The following is a 20,641-nucleotide window of genomic DNA, read 5'->3' as shown; positions in this document are numbered from 1 at the left end:
GAATGCCAGACAGATTTTTTTCAGTAGAATAAAATAGTATTGAATAATACGCTGGTATGTGGAAACTTTATTTCTGTTAAATTTGTTAAGTTTTAGGTGGTTTGGAGTTGACGACAGTGGTTTTACCATCCTTTCAAAAAGCTGAATTTTACAGCTTATGGAGGGTTTATACTTTATTTAAAAGTTGGATAAGCAGCAAGAAAAATACATGTCAACAGGCATCTCAATTAGCACTTTCAGAAATTGTTTGTGAAAGAAGACCACAGTGACCAGAGTCTCTGCCCTGCATTGTCCTTGGAGTTCAGCCTATCTGGGCTTGAGTTCTGACTCTCCACAGAGCCACTGGAGACAGTGGCCATGGTCTTTAGCATCTCTGAGCCTCATAAGGCATCCTCAAGTCATGGGCTTGTGGGGATGGAGCAAACCTTAAATGAGGCTAGGCACTTGCTACTAGCAACACACCCGAGGAGCTGCATCCCTGCTGGGTGCCATAGTTCTGACTGGGACACCCTCTCCTCCCTCAATCCATTTGCTTTGTCAGCTCACTTTGAGCACCAGGAAGTCTAGTAAATTGGCTTTGGGCAATCCCAGGCCTGAAATCCATTGTAAACTGTTTGCTTAGCTATCTCTAAATGTATATATGTTAATTTTTAAGATTATGATTAGTTTTCTCCAGTGATGGTACTGAACAAATGACACACATCTTATTTACTATTCCCAAAATTCTGTAAGGGAGGTGTTTCTCTAAAACAGTGTTTACTAGGGTGTTACTCTGATATTGTTTAAAGTGCCTCACAGATAATGAACTAATTTATTTTCTATCCTAAGCCTATCGTGGTGTATGTGACTACATATACCATTTTGCAGGTGATGGGATCAAGGCACAGAGAGGTCAAGTTACGTGTCCAGGACTCAGACCTGGACAGTCTCATCCTGAATCGCCACCTCTCTTAACCAAGCTTTGGTATTAGAGCCAGGATCTCATCCCTATCACTGAGCTCTAAGTGCCTTCCCTGAGGCAGAGTGCCTTGCTGCATCTTTTCAAGAGAGTCCTCATTTCAAATTCGGCTGTAAAATGATCTTCTATCTTTAGTTGGAAGTCTGAAATGAACCATGCCATTTTTTTTTTAAAGCTGATCTTAATAAATGACCTTTTTTGATTATTTGCGGAAGTGCTGGGGAGCTTGAACCCACTGTCCTTGTTACACATCCACTGACCAGAGCTTCTTGGTGGGCCAGCTTCACATGACTTAAGAAGATCAAGTCAGATGATGCCCAGGGACACTGGGGACTGTTGTCCAAACCAGCTGAACTTTGGATTCAGTGGCTGATTGCTCTGTGGGTGCACACAAGACCACCCTGCTTTATGTTTATAATATGGTTCCAGTGCTGCAGGGCCCTGTCACCTTTATTATGTTTGAGTCCTTGAACATATTTGGCGCATAGTAAGAGCACATGATATCCCTACCTTTCAGATGATAAAGAGAGGTCAGGGATGTGCTTATGCTTAAGTTCCTATCTGAACTGGACTTGAGACTCCCATCTCCTGACGTGCAACCAGCCTGGTTCTGTGCTGCTGACTCTCTAACCAGATTTATTATAACAACTGTATTCATGGAGAGGGAACAACTTTCCTTTTGAAAATACATAGGAAAAATTCTTTCTATGCTCCAGAATTCTCTGAAAACTCATCAGATGGACTAGAAAAAGAGTCTCTTTTCGTAGAAAAGTCTGTTGCTGTTTTCTGAAAATAATTCACTTTATCCTGGAAAAACAAAACAAAACAAAACAAAGGCTCACTACAGATATAGTTCTCTAAGTCTGGAGTTAAAGTCCTTCACATAGGGGTTGCATAGAGCTCAAATGCCTAAAACGGCTCATCTAAAAAGCTGCCAACTGCACTGTGCAGACCGTCGTCTGTCAAAGGGGCTTTACTCTCAATGTGTTGTGGGTCTCTCTTCGTCCTACTGTGTGCCTGTACCTACAGTACAGCGTGAATCCACAGCAAATTCTGTGAGAGGGAAAGGAGGGAAGTATGAGTGAACTCAGGACAGGGTGCCATGGAGGGGGGCCTGTAGCTGTGCAGAGCTGTGAGGCTGTGGAGAAGGATGTGGATTACACCAGATGAGACTTTGTATAGTTGTGCGTAGATGTGGGGTGAGCTTATTCTTCATTTGGTTTCCATTTTCTCAAGGAGGCTGTTTGTTGGTTATTTCTCAGCTTCTGAGCATTTTGCTTCTTAATATCCCAGGTACTGGAGACATAAGGAGAATGGGGCTGGAGGTGGGGGAGAGACATTCAGAAACATACCTTAATCCAGTCTTTAATACAGTCTTCCTTAGACAGGCTGAGCAATTGGCAGAACATTATGTAAAAAGTGGAACTACCTTTGGTTTTTCTAACTGTTCCAAAGGCTACAAATACCCCGTAGCTACAAATATGTAGGCCTGCACACTCAAGTCCATGTTTCTGCTATCCTTCTCCAAGAGATCAGGAGATCAGAAGCTAGCTGAGGCCCCCTAGGAATTCTGCCATCTGGGGAAGGTGTCTGGTTTTTCAAACAGTTGAGTGATTCAGAGTGAAGTCAGCTGGGTGAGGTCCTAGAAGCAGAGCGTGCCCTAGGCCTGTATTAATTCCAGTGAGGATGAGAACAAGCCTTTTCTCCTTAGGATGCAGATGACTGGGTGAGGTGGCTGGCTTTTTCTACCTTGCTGCCAGCTGGAAGTTCTGCCCACAGATGTGTACTGTTTATCTGTGGGTTTGATGTGCTTGTTTTATTTTTTTATCCCTTCCCCCACCTAGAACAGGGATGGGAGGTGGTGGAATGGAGAACAAGAAGAAAAATGAAAATTTCAATTGGTTACTAAGGCAGAAAGTCAGTAGGGTGGGAGAACTGACATCTCTCTCTTTTCTTTTTGGAGAGGTTTTTGCTATAGGGCGCATGGGCTTGCCAGAAAGACAGATATCTCTGAGACAGAGAGACAGAAAGAGAAATCATCACCCAGGAGGGATGGCTATGCCGTAATCCCTTCTCCTCTATTCTCCTCTCCAGATCTTGGGCACGTGCCTGGCATGAGTCTAAGCCACTGGGTCTGCCACTCGAACCACAGTCAACTACATGGGAGTCCAGCGACATAGCCATTACGCCAACTGCTGGCCCCACAAACTCACAACTCTTAATTGCCAAGAATGTTGAAGTGATTTCTCAAGATTATCCCAACTCCTAAATTCTATTTGGTACCTCTATTAGGGGCCATATATAGTATCTAAAAGTGTAACAGTTTCAGTGATAGAGAAAAATCATTGTCTTTGATGTTGGTCTAATTTACCAAGAGGGAAGGGAACAGTTATAGAGACAACTATACGTAAGCTTTTAATTGGACACCATAAAGCAGAGAACACTATGGAAACCTGCAGAAGTGGGAAAGATCATGTGGCATGAGGGTTACTGACTAGGAAAGGCTTTGTAGAAGAGTTGACAACTGGGATATTATTTTAAGGATGCTGATGAAGTTGCCCATTCCTAGGTGGCAGAAAAAGGAAGTCGGGACTTTTTTTTGCAAGCGTGCAGCACACACCAGAGTTCTTGCTCTCTGGGTAATTATATTTCATTCCTTAGTCCCTCATGTGCCAGTCATTTCAGCCAGACAGGGTGAGGAATTGTTCAGACTTCCTTTTCTCCTTGTTGCTTTTATCCTCCTTTGACTATATTCATACTCTGAGGACAGAGGGAAAGGAATGGGTGGAAAATTCACCACAGGAGGCTTTATACTTAGTTTGGTATATACTGGGTAGGGGTGGGAATCAAGATCAGTATTTTTTTTTTAAACTTCACAATTATGTATGATTTATTTGTTTAAAATAGTTTAATTGAAATGTAACTCACACACCACACAGTTTATTTATTTGATATAAATTTAATGGTCTTCAGTATATTCACACAGTAGTGTAACCACAACCTAATTTTAGGTTATTTTTATCATCCCTGAAACAAACCTTGTACCCATTGGTGGCAACTCTGCATTTCTCCCACTCTCCCTAGCCTCAGGCAACCACTAATCTACTTTGTTCCTCTAATAGAGTTGCTTATCATGGCCATCCATTGAATGTATCTGCCACTGAATGTGTCTGCCCTAGCTTTCATTTGGGACTATATATTCATTCCTGTTGCATATACCTAAGAGTGGAATTATTGTGTTAAATGGTAACTCCTTGTTTAACATTTGGAGGAACTACCAAATTGTTTTCCACAGTTCTTGTACAATTTTACATTCCCACCAGCTGTATATTAGGGTTCTAATTTCTCTATGTCCTTACCAACCCTTATGTTATAGCCTGTCTTTTTTAGTATAGCCATCTTACTGGGTATATAGTGGTATCTCATGGTGGTTTTAGTTACTATTTTCTTAAAAATTAATGATGTTATCTTTCACGTGCCTATCGAATATTTGTATGTCCTGTTTTAAGGAAATGTCTCCTTAGGTCTCTTGTTCATCTTTTAATTGGGCTATTTGTTTATTATTATTATTATTAATTTATGTATATATTTTCATTGCCACAATGCACGTGTGCTCACTACAGAGAGACAGAGGAAAGGGGAAAAGCATTCCCCTGTGAGGTATGGTCATATCACAATCCCTTCTCCATTTCTTCATCCTATTAGGGGTTTAGGCACACATACATATGTGTCCATCATGTTTTTCAAGTCACTGGGACCAGAATTCAAACTGTGGTTGGCTTTATGGAATCCAGCTCCTTTAACCACAAGGCTACAGGGCCAACCCTGGGTTTAATTCTTGATTCACAATATTATTTTATTGATCTGTATGTTTAGGATATGTATTTTTAAAGTTTTATTTATTTCATAAGGGGTTGTACCCTTTACAGGGTCTTGCCATGCCTCAATCCTCTCCCCAGTCTGTCAGGATCATGGGTATGTGTGAGTACACCTGGTTCATTCATACTAAGGTGGGGTCCATCTCCAATGTGGCTAGTATCTTTCAGCAGCATCCCACCACCTTTGCCACTGCAGGTGGGCCTACAATCAGTATCTTTGTAGCTCTTCCATGTGCATTCAAGGTTGGGGACTAACAAGTTGGGGTAGGGGTTATTGCTGATATGACTGGTAGGCAGCAAAATATACAGTTTCTTTAATAGTTCATTACAGGGACCAGCAGTTGGCATAATGGCTATGTCATTGGACTCCCATGTAGTCGACCATGGTTCGAGTCCCGGGCCTGGTGGCCTAAACTCATGCCAGGCGTGTGTGCATGCGTGCCCAAGATCCTGAGAGGAGAATGGAGGGGAAGGGATTGCGTCATGGCCATCCCTCCTGGGGGATGATTTCTCGCTTTCTGTCTCTCTCTCTTTCTGGAGAGCGCACGCTCCCTATAGTAAAAACCTCTCCAAAAAAAAAAAAAAATAGTTCATTACAGATGTTCAGATCACCGTTCTTTATTAAACCAGTGTCTCCTAAACTTCCTGATAAGAATTGCCAGGAATGTGTGTTAATAATAGTTTTCTGGCTCCTATCCACTGGGGAAGCACAGGGCCTGATAAGGGGGTGGGGAAGGGTTATCTGCATGTGGCCTTTGATTCTGGGCTCTTCCATGTGGACACTTTGTCCTACTAGTTGCAAGTTGATCAGTACCTTTAAGGAACCCATGTGTTCAGTGACCTATCCAGGTGAGTCTTATGGTCAGGCTAGTGAAAGTGATGCTGAATCTACTAGGACAGACCCTCAGAAGCCTGTGTGCCTCCATCTTGGTCCATCCACAGAATTGCTGTTCCCAGGGCACTTTCAGAGTGCTGCCGTTGCTCTGTATTAAGGGAGATTACAAGAAACAATCCCTGGGGACCAGCAGTTAGTGTAATGGCTGTGTCGCTGGATTCCCATGTAGTCCACTGCAGTTTGAGTCCCGGACCTGGTGTAAACTCATGTTGGGCTTGTGTGTGTGTATGCCCAGGATCCCGAGAGGAGAATGGAGGAGAAGGGATTACGGCGTGGCCATCTCCTCTGGGGGGTGATTTCTTGCTTTCTCTCTCTCTGTCTCTCTCAGTCTTTCTCGAGCATACGTGCCCTATAGCAAAAAACCTCCCCCCCCCCAAAAAAAAAAAAAAAAAAAGAAAGAAACAACCCCTGAAAATTTCTTGCCGTGTTTACTGTGTGGTGTTCCCAAGCCACCTTAGTTAATATTGCCTCTTGCCAAATAGGCACAGGGACCCACAGTTCTTCCCATCTGTGCTATTGACTTTGTTTAAATTGTCATAGCACTTTTCAAGAATATTTAGCTTATTTTTTCTTGTCTACACCACTAGATTGAAATCTTCATGAAGGAAGAGTTTGTTTTCATTTTTTCCATTTGCTATAACATCTTCAGCACCAAGAATATTGCCTGGCATATATAGAGGGCACTCAGTGAATATCTGTTGAGTAAGTGGAAGGAATAGAGGGTGAGACTTACCCTATAAGTCATCAGAGATAATTATTCTGCTTGTATTTTACCTCTTAGTGCTATGGAAGATGGAAGTATGTGTTCTGCCTATGCATGGGCCACTCACAAATTGGCACCATATTCTTGTCCAATCTTTAATAAGTGTGTGGGAGTAAGTAACTTAGATATCTTGTGCTAACCTCTAACCATTTTTTTTCCCCTATTTTCTGTTTAATTTATCTTGCTGTATTATGTACATCTTAACAAGCTGTCTAAATCCTCTTCACAAACTGGCAGGCTATAAGAAGTATTATTTATTCAGATTTGATGAGAATATCTTAATTTCATTCCTTCCTTGTGGTTGGGTAAATTAAATGCTTGGGTTCTAGGTGGTGGGGAGGAGACTTTGCAAAAAAATTAATTATTTTCTTTCTTTCTTTTTTTTTTTTTTTAGGATAGAATTTTTGCGGCATTTGAAGAGTTTTTTCCAGATTATGTTTAAAATCGAAACCAAGCCATGTGGTGAAGAACTCAAGGGTGGAGATAAAGTGCTGATGACTTGTGTGGGCATTGGCTTCTCCAACCTTAGCAAGACCCTCAAATGATATTGTCACAAGATAAGGCCCAAATGTCTACAGACAAAGCAGATGCTGCCAAGGACACCAAATGGACCAAGTCCAAATACATTCATCCAGGACAGGATAGGCATTTATATTAGGACTTTCTTCAATTACCTTCTTCTGTCTTTTCCTGCCTTCCTTCCCTCCTTCCTCCTTTCCTTCTTTTCTTTCTCCGTATTTCTTCCCTCCTTCACTTCCTCTCTCTCTCTTTTTCTTTCTTTCCTTTTTTAAAAAATTAGGTGGCACATAATAATTGTATATATTTATGGGGTACAGTGTGGTTTATTCCAATTCAGTGCATTATGTTTCATAAAATAAGATGGGCACAGGGAGACAGATGACACAATGTTCTTACTTATTGGTGGAAGGTTAAAAAAAAAGTATCTCAATTTTTTCATTAAAAAAATGTTTAAGCAGAAGACATCTCTAGATCATGTGGATTCCAGCCATTTCTCCAGTAACATCAACACACTTCAGGAGGCCAAGTCACAGTGAGAGCTGCCTTGACTTACCTGAAGGAAGAATTTGCCTTCAGGACAGAGTCATATGGAGCAACAGTATCACAGCTGTATTTCAGCTGTGCTTCCTCATCCCACCTCTCTGGGCTTCTGTTGAGGGGTGGTTTTCTAGACTTGCAGAGTCTCTTACTGTCCTTTTAGCAAGAACAGGTTCTTTGAGTCTCTGTTTTTGTGCAAGTTGTGCAGTGCTATGCAAATGTCAGAAATTGGTATATTGTACTATTTCCTGTCTTCTGAATGGATTGCTATCATGAATGCAGATACTGTTTCTTGTCTGGTTCATTGTATGCATATGTATGTGAGGGATGGGTGAGTGGGGAAGGCAGGGTTCAAACTAAAGTTATTGAATGTTTTCTACACCCTAAATGTTCTGCGCATTTTCTTGTTTTATTCTTATAGTAGCCTTAATGATATAAATGTTCTGGCCACAAGAAAACTCCAAAAGGGTATATTTTGTTTCTTTGAAATTTATAATATAAAGACATGAGATTTTGTGATTTAAAAATCTCAGTAAAATAGTGTCAGAGTCTGGGATTTTGCAACCTAATAAGTAGATTATTACAATTTTACAGATGCTGACAGAGGATAGTAGAGTTCTGAGTTGGAGACAGAGATCTCTATTTTATTGCCTAGAGCCTAGCAAACAGTATACGTGTCATGTTTATATTGGTTGCCCTTATCCTCTGGGTCCTCACAGGATATTGAAGGGCCAAGGAGATGCCAACCACACAATGTGTTTGCATTACAGTCAAGGAACATGTATGCTCCAGGACTCCACCTGTTTTATAGCAAGCCTCCTCTTTGATGCACATGGAAACATTAATCTCTTAAGATTGCTTGCTGCAAGTACAGTTCTGGGGAAGAGCTTGGGTAAAGGCCTACCTAGCAAGAATATGCAGGAATCCTAAGGCCCTGTGGCAAATTGCCCCTGCTGACTAACAGAGTCAACCTCTGGCATGTGTATGAGGTTGGAATTTGTAGGAAGGGAAACCTCTAATTCTTCCTACTAGTGTTTCAAATGGTATTCTCCATCTAGGGTGGGCTTTTCTTTCTTTCTTTCTTTCTTTTTTTTTTTTTTTTTAAGAGATTTTTGCTTTAGGGCGCATGCGCTCACCAGAAAGATAGAGGGTGACAGAGACACAGAAAGCGAAAAGTCACCCCCCAGGGGAGATGGCCACACTGCAATCCCTTCTCCATTCTCCTCGTGGGATCTTGGGCATGTACTCACAAACGCCTGGTGTGAGTTTAAGCCACCAGGTCCGGTACTTGAACCGTGAGTGACTACATGGGAATCCAGCGGCATAGCCATTACGCCAACTGCTGGTTCCTAGGGTGGGCTTTTCAAGTAAGATGTCTTTGTCTCACCAGTCCTTCTCAATATCTTTTTCTTTCTTTTTTTTTTAAGAATTATTTAACTTTATTTATTTATTTACTTATTTAAATTTGACCAGTGAGGGACAGAGCGAGAGAGAGAGAACAAGAGATAAAGTAAGAAAGCAAGCCGCCAGGTCTGGGACTTGAACCACAGTTGGCCATGTGGGAGTCCAATGTCCTTAACCACCACTCCAACTTCTGGCCCCTCAGTACCTTTTTATTTTTCTGTGAAAGGGAGCCAGAGAAAGACTGTACTCGGATGATCAGGGTGGGAGGTTGTGGAGGTAGAGAGCTAACACTGAAGAAGGCCAGGCCATTCTGAACCATGGCACTCTACAGAGAGCTTTACAGGTTGTATTATGGTCTGTTGGTACATAGATGACTACAGACTTAGTTGCATAAAAATGGTACTCTGTTCATCATTTCACAGTTCTGTAGCTCGAAAGTTCAGGCAAGCTTGGCTGAGTTCTCTGTGTAGAGTCTCACAGGTGTCAGCTGTCAAGTTATCACTGGCCTGGGCTCTCATCTGAAGGCTCTGGGAAGAAATAGGCTCTCAGTTCCTTCTGGTGGCAGAATTCAGGGTGTAGGACTGAAGTCCATTTCCTTGCTGGCTGTCAGCTGTGGTTAGAGTTTGAATAACCAGGGGTTGGGGACAATGGACAGCTGTGTTGGAATTCTACCCACCACATTTTATTTAGAGAGAGAGGTTTTCTTTTTGTTATAGTGCACATGCGCTTGCAGGAGAGAGAGACAGACAAGACAGACAGACAGGAAGCAAGAAATTGGCCCCAGGGGCATGGCCATACTGTAATCCCATCTGCTCCACTCTCCTCTCAGGATCTTGGGCAAGTACCTGGCATGAGTTTTAAGCCACCAGATCTGGGACTCAAACCACTGTTGACTACATGGGAGTCTAGTGACATAACCATTATTGCCATCTGCTGGTTCCTGCCCACCACATTTACTGCAGTCTTACTTAGTGCCTCTCGTTGGTAGTGTCTGAACTGAAATCTTCCCATACAGAATTAATAGGCTGCATACCTTGGACATAATCAAATACTATCCACCAGAGGCCTTTCATCCCTTGGTACAAGCTCTGCAAGTGGTCCTATTGGTAATCTAGTGTGGCATGTAGAGACCAGGCAGGTGATTGTAAGCATCTGGCGGTAGTATAGTGCTGTTGCCAAAAGGATGACAAATTTAATATTTATTGAATCTGCTCTCAGCCCCTTTTCAAATTCTCAGGAGAAGGAATGCCATGTCTTGAGCAGAAGTCATCCTTTGCTGATTGCTGACACACATCTTCGAGACTGTACAGTGCCTGTGGTCTCTGCCTTGTTTTTAGCTTAATTCCTAGTGGTTGGTCCAGCTACTTGCTCAGGGAGTTTGATGAAAGATTTCAGTACTTGGGCACTTGGTTTTTAGTCTTGGCCTCTTGCTCTTCTCTGCTGACAGAGACAAATCATCATGTTACAGCAGCAGTTGTTCAATAGGGTTAGTGGGGTTTGTAGGCAGGTACACCTGTGGACTTGTTGGATTCATGGCAGAATCCTTGTCTTTTTTTTTTTTTGGAGAGGTTTTTGCTTTAGGGCACATGCGCTCGCAGACAGACAGAGACAGAGAGACAGAAAGCAAGAAATCACCCCCCAGGGGGAATGGCCATGCTGCAATCCCTTCTCCATTCTCCTCTCGGGATCTTGGGCACGCACGCACACGTGCCTGGTGTGAGTTTTAAGCCACTGGGTCCAGGACACGAACCGCGGTCGACTATGTCGGAGTCCAGCGACATAGCCATTACGCTAACTGCTCATCCCCCAGAATCCTTGTCTTTGCTTTTCTATTTTCTATCAGGCCCTAGAAGCTTTTAACACCCTCCACCTACATTCTCTACAATTACCAGCCAACCTCCGTCTGTCATGATTATTTTACTGTACTTGTCAAAACAGTTGATAAAGAAGTGGGAGGAAGCTTGGGTATTGCAACATGATGTGCTGATTGGGAAAGAACAACAGGAAGATTTGCTAAAATTCAGATTGCCCTCACAGGGCAGCAAAACCTCATGGTTTTGTTTTCTATTTTTAAAAACCTTTTCTATAAAAAGTAATGAAGGATGTCTAATTGTTGACTCAAACACACACACACATACACACACACACACAGAAATTTAAGTTATATCCTGGTGCCTGTCCTTTCACTGTTACTCCTAGAGAAAGACCATGAGGTAGGTGGTCATTTGCCATTAGGTCTTTATGTTGGGAGGCTCCTGCATGATGCCACTGTTGTTGGTAGATAGTTTTATGGTCACAGAGTACAAGACTGAGGGTGCTAAACGGAAGGAAAGGAAGTAGGCAGGATGGAGTAGAGGAAATTTGATGTAGTCAATAAAATCAAAGGGAGATGGAGAAACCAGGAAAACAGAAATTTCCAAATTTTTGGCAGAGTCCAAGTTGGGAGATGGGATTCATTTGGGGAAGAGAGGGAGGTTTAGAGTGGGATGAAGAAATGAATTAATCTGAGACTTCAGTCAAGGATGTGAGGACTAGATGTGGCATTCCATTAGTCTTACACAGGTACCGTGCTGGAGACTGTTGGATGTATGAGTAGGTGACTTTAGCCAGACTGATGAAAGAGAAAATGGTACCATAGGCCATATGCCCAACCTGGATCTCTATTGATCCTTACCTGGCTCCAGAGTAGATGAGAAATATCTCATGTTTTTAAATTTCCCTTGTTCAGACCCTTCCTGTTCTTTAGAAGTGATTAATAGTTAATAGCCAGGCCTTTTTGAACTTTTGCTGGCCACATCTAAGACACCATTTGTGAGGAACAATTTATCATTGTTTGGCATCTAACAGAGGCCAAGCCACATCACTTCTTAACTTAAGCAAATAAAAGCTATCATTTTGTCAGGGTGTGGAGCTGCTTTAACTCCTTGTCGCAGCTGGCCCATACCAATCAGTGTATCCCCAAACTCTGAGCACAGGCCTGGGTTAGTACCTATTTTAAAACATTCTCAATGTTTCTGATGTTTGAATTTATCTGAGGGCCCAGGACATTCTTTATGCTTTTGCATTTCTTCTCAATTCCTAACCCTCTAAAGATTCTCACATCTAAAAACATTTAGATTGACTAATTTGTTAGTAATTTCCCTGTGCTACTGTTTTGGAAATGATACATTCAAGCTGACGAAGGCAGGTGAATTTATAGAGATCAGAGGTTATCTGAAAGATGAAAGATAATGAATCAGTCCAGTAGTGACACATATGGTGACTGCATGTGTCTGTTTTGAGTGCCCAGTCACTGTAGCTGAGATGGAGTGGTGGGACTGTTGTTGGACTCACTGGTGACCATCTGGGCAATTGGTATTTATCTTGGAAAATAATGGTGCCTCAAAGGAGAATGGTAGGGGCAGCTACCTCTTCCTGCTACATTTGGAAATGGTGGGACATCCTGAGGTTCATTTTCTTAAAAAGAATTATTTATTTAATTCTATTTATTTATTTATTTATTTATTTCACTTTGATCAGAGAGAGACAGAGAGAAAGGGAAAGTGAGAAAGCAAGCTGCCAGGTTCAGGACTTAAACTGTGGTTGACCATGTAGGAATCCAGTGCCTTTAACCACCATGCCACCTGCTGGCCCCTGAAGTTCTTTACAGTCTTCAGTGAAGAATGGTAGTGGGACCATATATATATATTTTTTTTTTGAGAGAGAGATTTTTGCTATAGGGCGCATGCACTCGCCAGACAGAGAGAGACATAGAGACAGAAAGCGAGAAATTACCCCCCGGGGGGATGGTCACGCCGTTATCCCTTCTCCTCCATTCTCCTTTCGGGATCTTGGGCATGCACGCACACGCGCCCGGCATGAGTTTTAAGCCACCAGGTCCGGGACTCGAACCGCGGTCGATTACGTGGGAGTCCAGCGACAGCCATTACACTAACTGCTGGCTCCCAGGACCATATATTTTGAAGTGGTGCATGGCCTGCTTCTGGAGGGACCCAACTTCAGTCATGATCACCAACCTGAGGCTTTAAGTGCTGAGTACATGCGGTTATAAGTGTTGAGTACACATGGTTCTTAGATCTCTCCCTAAGCTGTAATCTTTGAAGAACTTATGAGAATATTTGTAAGAAATCAGGGGGAAAATATTGGTTACAAATTATGAAAAGAAAGGAGCAAAAATAATTATGCATTCTAGCTTAGTTATTAAAATATTGAGAATATAGGTGAGAGTTTCTTACAAAAAATTCTTTTTGTTTTGCTTTCTTTTGTTGTTTATTTGTTTGTTTGAGAGATTTTTGCTGTAGGGCACGTGTGCTCACCAGAAAGACAGGGGGAATGGCCACATTGCAATCCCTTCTCCTCCATTCTCCTCTCGGGATCTTGGACATGCGTGCGTGCGCGCGCGCGCGCGCGCGCACACACACACACACACACACGCCTGGTGTGAGTTTAAGCCGCTGGGTCTGGGACCCGAACCACTGTCGACTATATGGGAGTCCGGCCACATAGCTGCACGCACACGCGCCCGGCATGAGTTTTAAGCCACCAGGTCCGGGACTCGAACCGCGGTCGATTACGTGGGAGTCCAGCGACAGCCATTACACTAACTGCTGGCTCCCAGGACCATATATTTTGAAGTGGTGCATGGCCTGCTTCTGGAGGGACCCAACTTCAGTCATGATCACCAACCTGAGGCTTTAAGTGCTGAGTACATGCGGTTATAAGTGTTGAGTACACATGGTTCTTAGATCTCTCCCTAAGCTGTAATCTTTGAAGAACTTATGAGAATATTTGTAAGAAATCAGGGGGAAAATATTGGTTACAAATTATGAAAAGAAAGGAGCAAAAATAATTATGCATTCTAGCTTAGTTATTAAAATATTGAGAATATAGGTGAGAGTTTCTTACAAAAAATTCTTTTTGTTTTGCTTTCTTTTGTTGTTTATTTGTTTGTTTGAGAGATTTTTGCTGTAGGGCACGTGTGCTCACCAGAAAGACAGGGGGAATGGCCACATTGCAATCCCTTCTCCTCCATTCTCCTCTCGGGATCTTGGACATGCGTGCGTGCGCGCGCGCGCGCGCGCGCACACACACACACACACACACGCCTGGTGTGAGTTTAAGCCGCTGGGTCTGGGACCCGAACCACTGTCGACTATATGGGAGTCCGGCCACATAGCCATTACGCTAACTGCTGGTCCCATCTCACAAGAATTTCTAAGCATGTACAATGATAGTTAAGGAATCATAACTAATCATTTATTAAACAAATTGCTGATCATCAAGCAATTTAGAAGGCAAATTATAAAAAAGTTTTGTAGAGATTTGGGATATGTTCACATTTTAAGAGCTGTGGTTTGATAACACTGTCATAAGAGGCCTAGAAAGTAAACCTGCCTGAGCTCTCCACCTCTCACTGAGTTACCTCCTTAAGCCTTTTGTTTGTTTCTTGAGAGAGAGATTTTTGCTATAGGGCTGTGCACTCACCAGAGACATTAAAATACAGAGAGAAAGAGTGAGAAATCAGCCCTCCAGGGCGTATAGCCACACTGCAGTCCCTTCTCCATTCTGTCGTCATTTTGAGCACATGCACATACACTTGGTGTGAGTTTAAAGCTACTGGGTCCAGTACTCAAACTGAGGTTGGCCATGTGGGAGTCCAGCACCTTAATTACTATGCCACCTACTGGCCTTCCTCCTCAATCTTAAAGCCTCAGCAGTTCCTGCCAAAGCTCCCCAGGCTACGTGTTCTCATAGATGCCTTACCCCCTTATCTTAGCACCCATGTAGCACTGTTCATTGTTGCTAATTTCACTCCCTGTTAACCTATGGTGGTGGTGACTGGGTCCATCTTTTAAGATTTGGTTGGCTACTGTCTTGAAATTTTATTTTATGTTTTTATTTTTCTAAAGCCTTTATTCTTTAAAAAATTGAGTCATTTATGAGGAAAGCTTTTAGTTTCTTGAATTCCAGTAGAGTAGTGTGAAAATAATGCAGACTTAGGATGATAACTACGTTTGCATCCTAGCTGTATTGTTAGTATGGGCTGGTCCTCCATCTTTCAACCCTTAGCTTCTTCATCTGAAAATCTGAACTATCTGCTGCCTTCCCTGGTATTGAGAAGATTTATTACACATTATGGTTGTGGTTCAGATTCTTTTTAGTTGTTCAGTCCTTGGAGAAGATTCAAAGCAGCCCTCCACCTAACAGGTTAATGTCAGCATGCGTTTGCGTCACTAGGTTTATCTTTACATCTAGTACTTGGATGTACTCAGCTGGAAGACCAAAGATAAACTGTGGCACCTGCATGCAGGTCGAGGTCAAACTGCCCCATGACAAATGTTACAAAATTAAGACAGCCCACAGGCTTCTCAGTGGAGCTCACCGTGTTCCAACACAGAGTGCCAGGATCCATCCAGTCAGAGCAGAATGAATAGCCTGACTGACCTTAGGGCTGTCAGATCCGAGAGCTATTGTGTGCACCTTAGGGCTGTCAGATCCGAGAGCTATTGTGTGCACCAAACGGATCTAAGAGGTAAGGACTATATCCTTTCCTTCACCAAGAAAGAAAAAGAACTTTACTTTGTAGTTGTTGGTTCTGAAATTTTGTATGTTAATCTTCTGTTCTCGAAGCCAGTCTAGTGTTGCATAGAAAGAACATCATGTTCTAGAAAAAATTAGGCCTAAGGATTGGGTTTGAGTCTCCTTTCTAAGACCTGCTTGTGAGTAAGTTAACCCAGGTTTTTGAGCCTCATTTTCTTCATTAGGTTATGAACAAAACCATCCATAAAAGGCTGTAAAGATTAAGCGTGCATAATGCAGAGAACGGTGTCGTCTTCTTGAGGAATGATAACATGAAAGACTAAGTTTCTTGATCCCAGAGACATTATAGCAGGGATATGAAAGTCAGTTTAACCTAGGTAAGTCTTAAGGCTTTAATTTGGGTAGAATGCAGTTGCAAATGTGAAATTGAACAAATTGATTCAAGTAAAACACTTTGTGGGCTTTTGTAATTAAGAAGTTAAGTAGTATATTTGGCTTTGGTATAGCTGGATTCAGGACTTCAAACAATGTCACCAGAATTCAACTCTCGTGTTTCTCAGTTCTTTCTTCTCTGTTGTCTCTCTACTCCAGTAGGTGTTGTCTTTAATATCCTATTCTCTCAGCAACCCTAGTGGAGGACAGAGATTCTCTCTACCCAATTCTTTAACATATTAAATTTCCCAGAATTGTACTCCCCACTGCTGAATACAGAATATCCTAATCAGATCTGAGTCCTTTTCAGTGGAGTGGTAATAAGGTAAGCCTTGCCCAAATTGTGTGGAGTAAGAAAAAGATGTTTTCCAAAGCAAAATCAGATGCTTTCTGAAAAAGAGAATGTATGTATACTGGGCAGGCACAGACAACAGTCGCCCACTATAGCCTGCATTTTCTAATTCCCTGAATATCCTAAAAGTACCACAAACTACCTGCCTACTACTGTCTTTTGCCATCCAGAATATTTCAGTATTGTAGTATAGAATTGAGTAGACAAGGATGAATTCCACTTGACAGATGATGTGCAACAAAGGCAAGACCTTTATATCTGTTTATACAAGGCCAAAGTTAACTTGGATGCTTGGCAAAAGTTTGTCATTTTAGCCAGCGGTATAGGAGGGAGAGTGGTAGTCTGGATGATAACCTGAAAGAAGTGGTCAGTTCTGGGTATGGGGCAGCATATGGGTCATGGGCAGAAGGAGGGGCCAGGGCCTGGCATGGAGGAGAGAGGGAGGACCCCTGCACGCGTACATTGATACTCTTCGTTGTGGTTCTGCTTTTCCCAACTCTGGAAAGACACATGCAGGGATAGGGGAGGAAAACCAGGACATTTCTTCCCCATGGCCAAGAATATGAGAATTAAAATAACAACATGAAGAACTATCTGTGGAAGACTAATGAAGACATACCAAAGCCACAGCAGGCTATTGGTGTGGGAGCGTGAAAAACATTTCTCTTATTTCCAAATAATTTTTACTGTTTTGCATTTATAGTTACACACAGACACACACACACACTCTTGTATATATATATATATAAGTTTATATTAAGAATCTCAGGTGTACCTTCTGCAATTTTCTATCAGTTCCAAGGCAAATAAAGATTCACATCCCCTTTGTTCCATTTCTGTGTCCTGTCTCAAAAACAACCAACCAACCACTCTCATTTACCCCTATCCCCCAAGAGCCCCAAAACAACACAAGTGACTTACAGTATGTCAGGGACTTTGGCAAGAGATGCCACAGGTGGAGAGAGGCCAAAGGATAAGTAACAGTCCCTGCACACTACTTCAACTGGTGGCAGGATTCTGGAACAGAATACTACACTCAACCTCCAATTCAGGATCTCTTCAGCTTCTAGATAATGTGCTGATATTCTGTGTGCATGAGTACCACAGGGTGCTTTCCCTAAGAAGACTTAATAGAGGTTAAGAAAATGTTGCACTCTCCATTCCAGCCTTGGAGGGTTACCATGTCCGTTAATATAGCAAATGTTCTGGAAGTCCTGCTGTTGAAATCGTCTGTTTAACCTACTACCTCTTCAAACTCAACTTACTGTGGAACTCTCCTCACCCTGCAAAGGTAAAATAAATGAATGAATGAGTATATTAATATCACAGAGTGCTCTTATTTCCACAGATCATACTTAGGAGGTTCTTAGTCTAGTGTTTTTTGTTTGTTTTTTAGCAGACTTCTGGTCAATACAGTTTTCTCTGTTCCATTACAGTGTAGGTTGGTACTTGGGTATCTTCTCAATTGCCTCTCCTTTATTACAGCTCTGTCTTCACCAGGTAAGGAAGTTAGGGAGCAGAAGGACTTGGCCTATGTTACACAGCCAGATAGGGAAGAATTCAGGCCAGATCCTGGCCTCAGACCATTGGCTAGTGAAAAACGCACCACTGACCCTGCTGCCTTGCTCAGCCCAGCAACAAAGACTTGCTAGTCCCATGACCCACCCAGGTTCCTCTGCTAGGACCTGAGGTCCATGTGGGTTGTAGCTGCACCAAGAGAGCTCCAGACTCAAATTGGTCTGGTTTGACCAATGCTGTGGTCTGAATATTTATATCCTCTCCAAATTTATGTTGAAACCTTAACTCTATTAGAAGATTTTTGGGAAGTGATTCCTCATGGATGGAATTAGCGCCTTTATTTAAAAGACCCCAGATGGACCCTTTGCCCCTTCTACTATGTGAGTACACCATGAGAAGGCACCATTTAGGAACTAGGAAGTTAGCTCTCACTAGACACTGAATCTGCCAGTGCCTTGATTTTAGGATCTCACCTTCCCAGGCAATTACTTTGAGGAAGGTGTTTTTCCTGTACATGGCAGAGACCCTTCACACCACTGACCTGTCTCTCTCTGGTGTCCCAGCTATCCGTGACCCTACCCCCACCACCACTGTCCTCGCTCTTCTCTCCCTCTGCTGATTGCTCCCTGAAGTACCCAAGATCTGTTCCCACCATTACTTCATCCTCTCTTCACTAACTGAAAGCTTCAGTGGCAGGACATAGTGGCTATATATGTATCCTTGTAATCATTGAAATCTCAGGACCTTGAATTCTGGGCCACACATAATATTTTTTCTTTTAAGATTTACAGTAGAAAAATAAGTGAGGGGAATAAATAAAGGTCATTTTTTTCCTGTTTCTTTTTATTCATATAAGTAAAACATTTTTAGAAAGCTGCAAAAGATATTTACCTAGAGTAAGGTGAAACTCTAAACCTTCAAGGGTTGGGCACCAGAAAGAGGTGCTCAGAGGGACAAGGTGGAAATGGGAGTGTAGAAGTAAGCCGGGGACAGAGCAGCCTGCTGAGAACTCGACTTTGTGTTTCCCTGGGATCTCTTGATTGAATTCCCTCATGTTTCCTCCTCACCTCTCTAAAAGACTTTTGATGATCCTCTTGCCTTGGCCCCTGAGTAGCTGGGACCTAGGCGTGGAAGGAGCTGGTAGCCTTATAGACACACAAGGATGGCTGTCACTAGTCTGGCCTTCCTGCTAATGTGGCTTAGGGCATTGGAGCATTGTGTCTGGGCCTATTAGGACAAGGGCCAGTCTTTTTAGTCCAAAGTTTATTAATTTCTTTCATGAACAAGAGAGACATAGAGCCAGCTAACTGTCTCTAGACACCAAAATCCAACCCCAGCTTTAGCGATCCCTGAATCATGGGCAGATGCATGCCCAGCACACTCAGGGAGGTCTCCAGATGCAAATCTATATCTGTTCTGTATGGGACAGCTTCACAGAGTATTATGTTTTCTCACCACACCACTGTCTGGCTCCCCACTAGGTTTTGAAGGCAGTGATTCTTATGGAGGGGGAGGAGTAGACAGCATGCCTCCCTGATGAATAATATTGGGGCCAGCATATGGCACAGTGGTTAAAGTACTGAACTCCCACACGGCCGACTCTGGTTGAGTCCCAGACCCGAAGGCATGTTTTCACACTTTCTCTTTCTCTCTCTGTGACTCATCCAATTTAAAAAATGATAATAGCAAATGGAATTAAATAAATAATTATTTGAAAACAAAGAGTATCAGAATCCTTTATCCTCCCTGTGCCCCAGTACCTGTCAACTCTATCCTGCTCCCATCTTCAATTCTGATGTCTTTTTTCTGGGGAGTATATGGTATCCATCACCAGCAGCTGGGCTGAAGTAGATAAAAGTTTGAGAGCAACTATTTTTAAGTAAATGTTATTTTTTCCAACTTTTATAAATCAGTTCTCTGGGATAATTGGTATTTCTTATTCTGATGAGCCAAATGCATCTCCTTCACCAGAGCTTGGTGACTGTTCCAGACGTACAGAACCAGTCGCCTCCCCAAAGAGCCCCCATAGGAATGGAAGGCTGTAAATGTTCAAAACAGGTCATTATTTTGCTTTCAAAGCTGTTCCTTGGCCTACATATCTTCTCTTGGTGAATTCAGAAATCTCAGACTATTTATTTTATTTGTTTATACAGAAAATGCAAGGTGAAATCTAGGGGTCATCTTTAGCTCCACCCTCTCATTTTCCATATTCCAACCCTCTTAATCAGTTCTCCAATCATATTAATTCATCCTCATTAGTATCTCTCACCATTATCTTATTTTCTCCACATAATCAACAATCTCTTAATTGGTTTCTCTGACTCTTCTCCCTCTACTTTATCCTGTACTCTTCTCTCCAGATGTATTTTAATAAAACATAAATGTTCAAGGCCACTTTCCTGTTGAAAGGCTTTATTGTAAAGGGGGATAGGGAATTTGTACCAGATTTCTCTGAGTCTTCATAGTCTTTTATGGGCATAAATTTCTTCCTAGAAAGTTATTCTAAGGAAATAGATGTTTGGGCAAAGATTTGAGTATAAGGATGGTCACCACAAAAGTCTAACCATTCAGTATTAGGAAGTTTGTAAGTTAAATTATAGGGCATAATCTTATGATGGGAGTCTACATGGCCTGTCTATATCATGGTCCATGGAGAATTAAAGAATATGTGAGGAACATCTTGGACCAGGTGATGTGGATCCTCTTAGTACCCTGGGGATACCTCTCTGAGTATTACAGCATTGATCTCACTGTTTTTATTTATTAATTGTTTTAATGTTTATTTTATTGAGAGAGGGAAAAGAGAAAGAGAAAGGTACTCTCAACAGGATCTCATCATGCCATG

At 42.3% G+C, this 20,641-nt stretch overlaps 1 protein-coding gene and 1 long non-coding RNA gene across 2 annotated transcripts in view; both read left to right on the top strand.

The window, feature by feature from the left end:
- RCL1 (RNA terminal phosphate cyclase like 1) overlaps positions 1-7,938 on the top strand; it is a gene marked incomplete in the record, with an annotated part of 23,638 nt that extends 15,700 nt beyond the window's left edge. Inside the window, 1 exon segment of the mRNA XM_027773421.1 lies at positions 6,889-7,938. Coding sequence (XP_027629222.1) covers positions 6,889-7,039 — 151 coding nt within the window.
- A 6,640-nt stretch (positions 7,939-14,578) lies between these two features.
- Positions 14,579-20,641, top strand: part of LOC114008529 (uncharacterized) — a 39,119-nt gene continuing 33,056 nt past the window's right edge. Inside the window, exon 1 of the long non-coding RNA XR_003550048.1 lies at positions 14,579-15,486. This is a non-coding gene — a long non-coding RNA (uncharacterized LOC114008529). The remainder of the gene's footprint in view (positions 15,487-20,641) is intronic.

This window comes from Tupaia chinensis, unplaced genomic scaffold (assembly GCF_000334495.1).
Source record: "Tupaia chinensis unplaced genomic scaffold, TupChi_1.0 Scaffold000354_1, whole genome shotgun sequence".
NCBI classification, from domain to species: Eukaryota; Metazoa; Chordata; class Mammalia; order Scandentia; family Tupaiidae; genus Tupaia; species Tupaia belangeri.
This window is presented reverse-complemented; position numbering and strand designations above follow the sequence as displayed.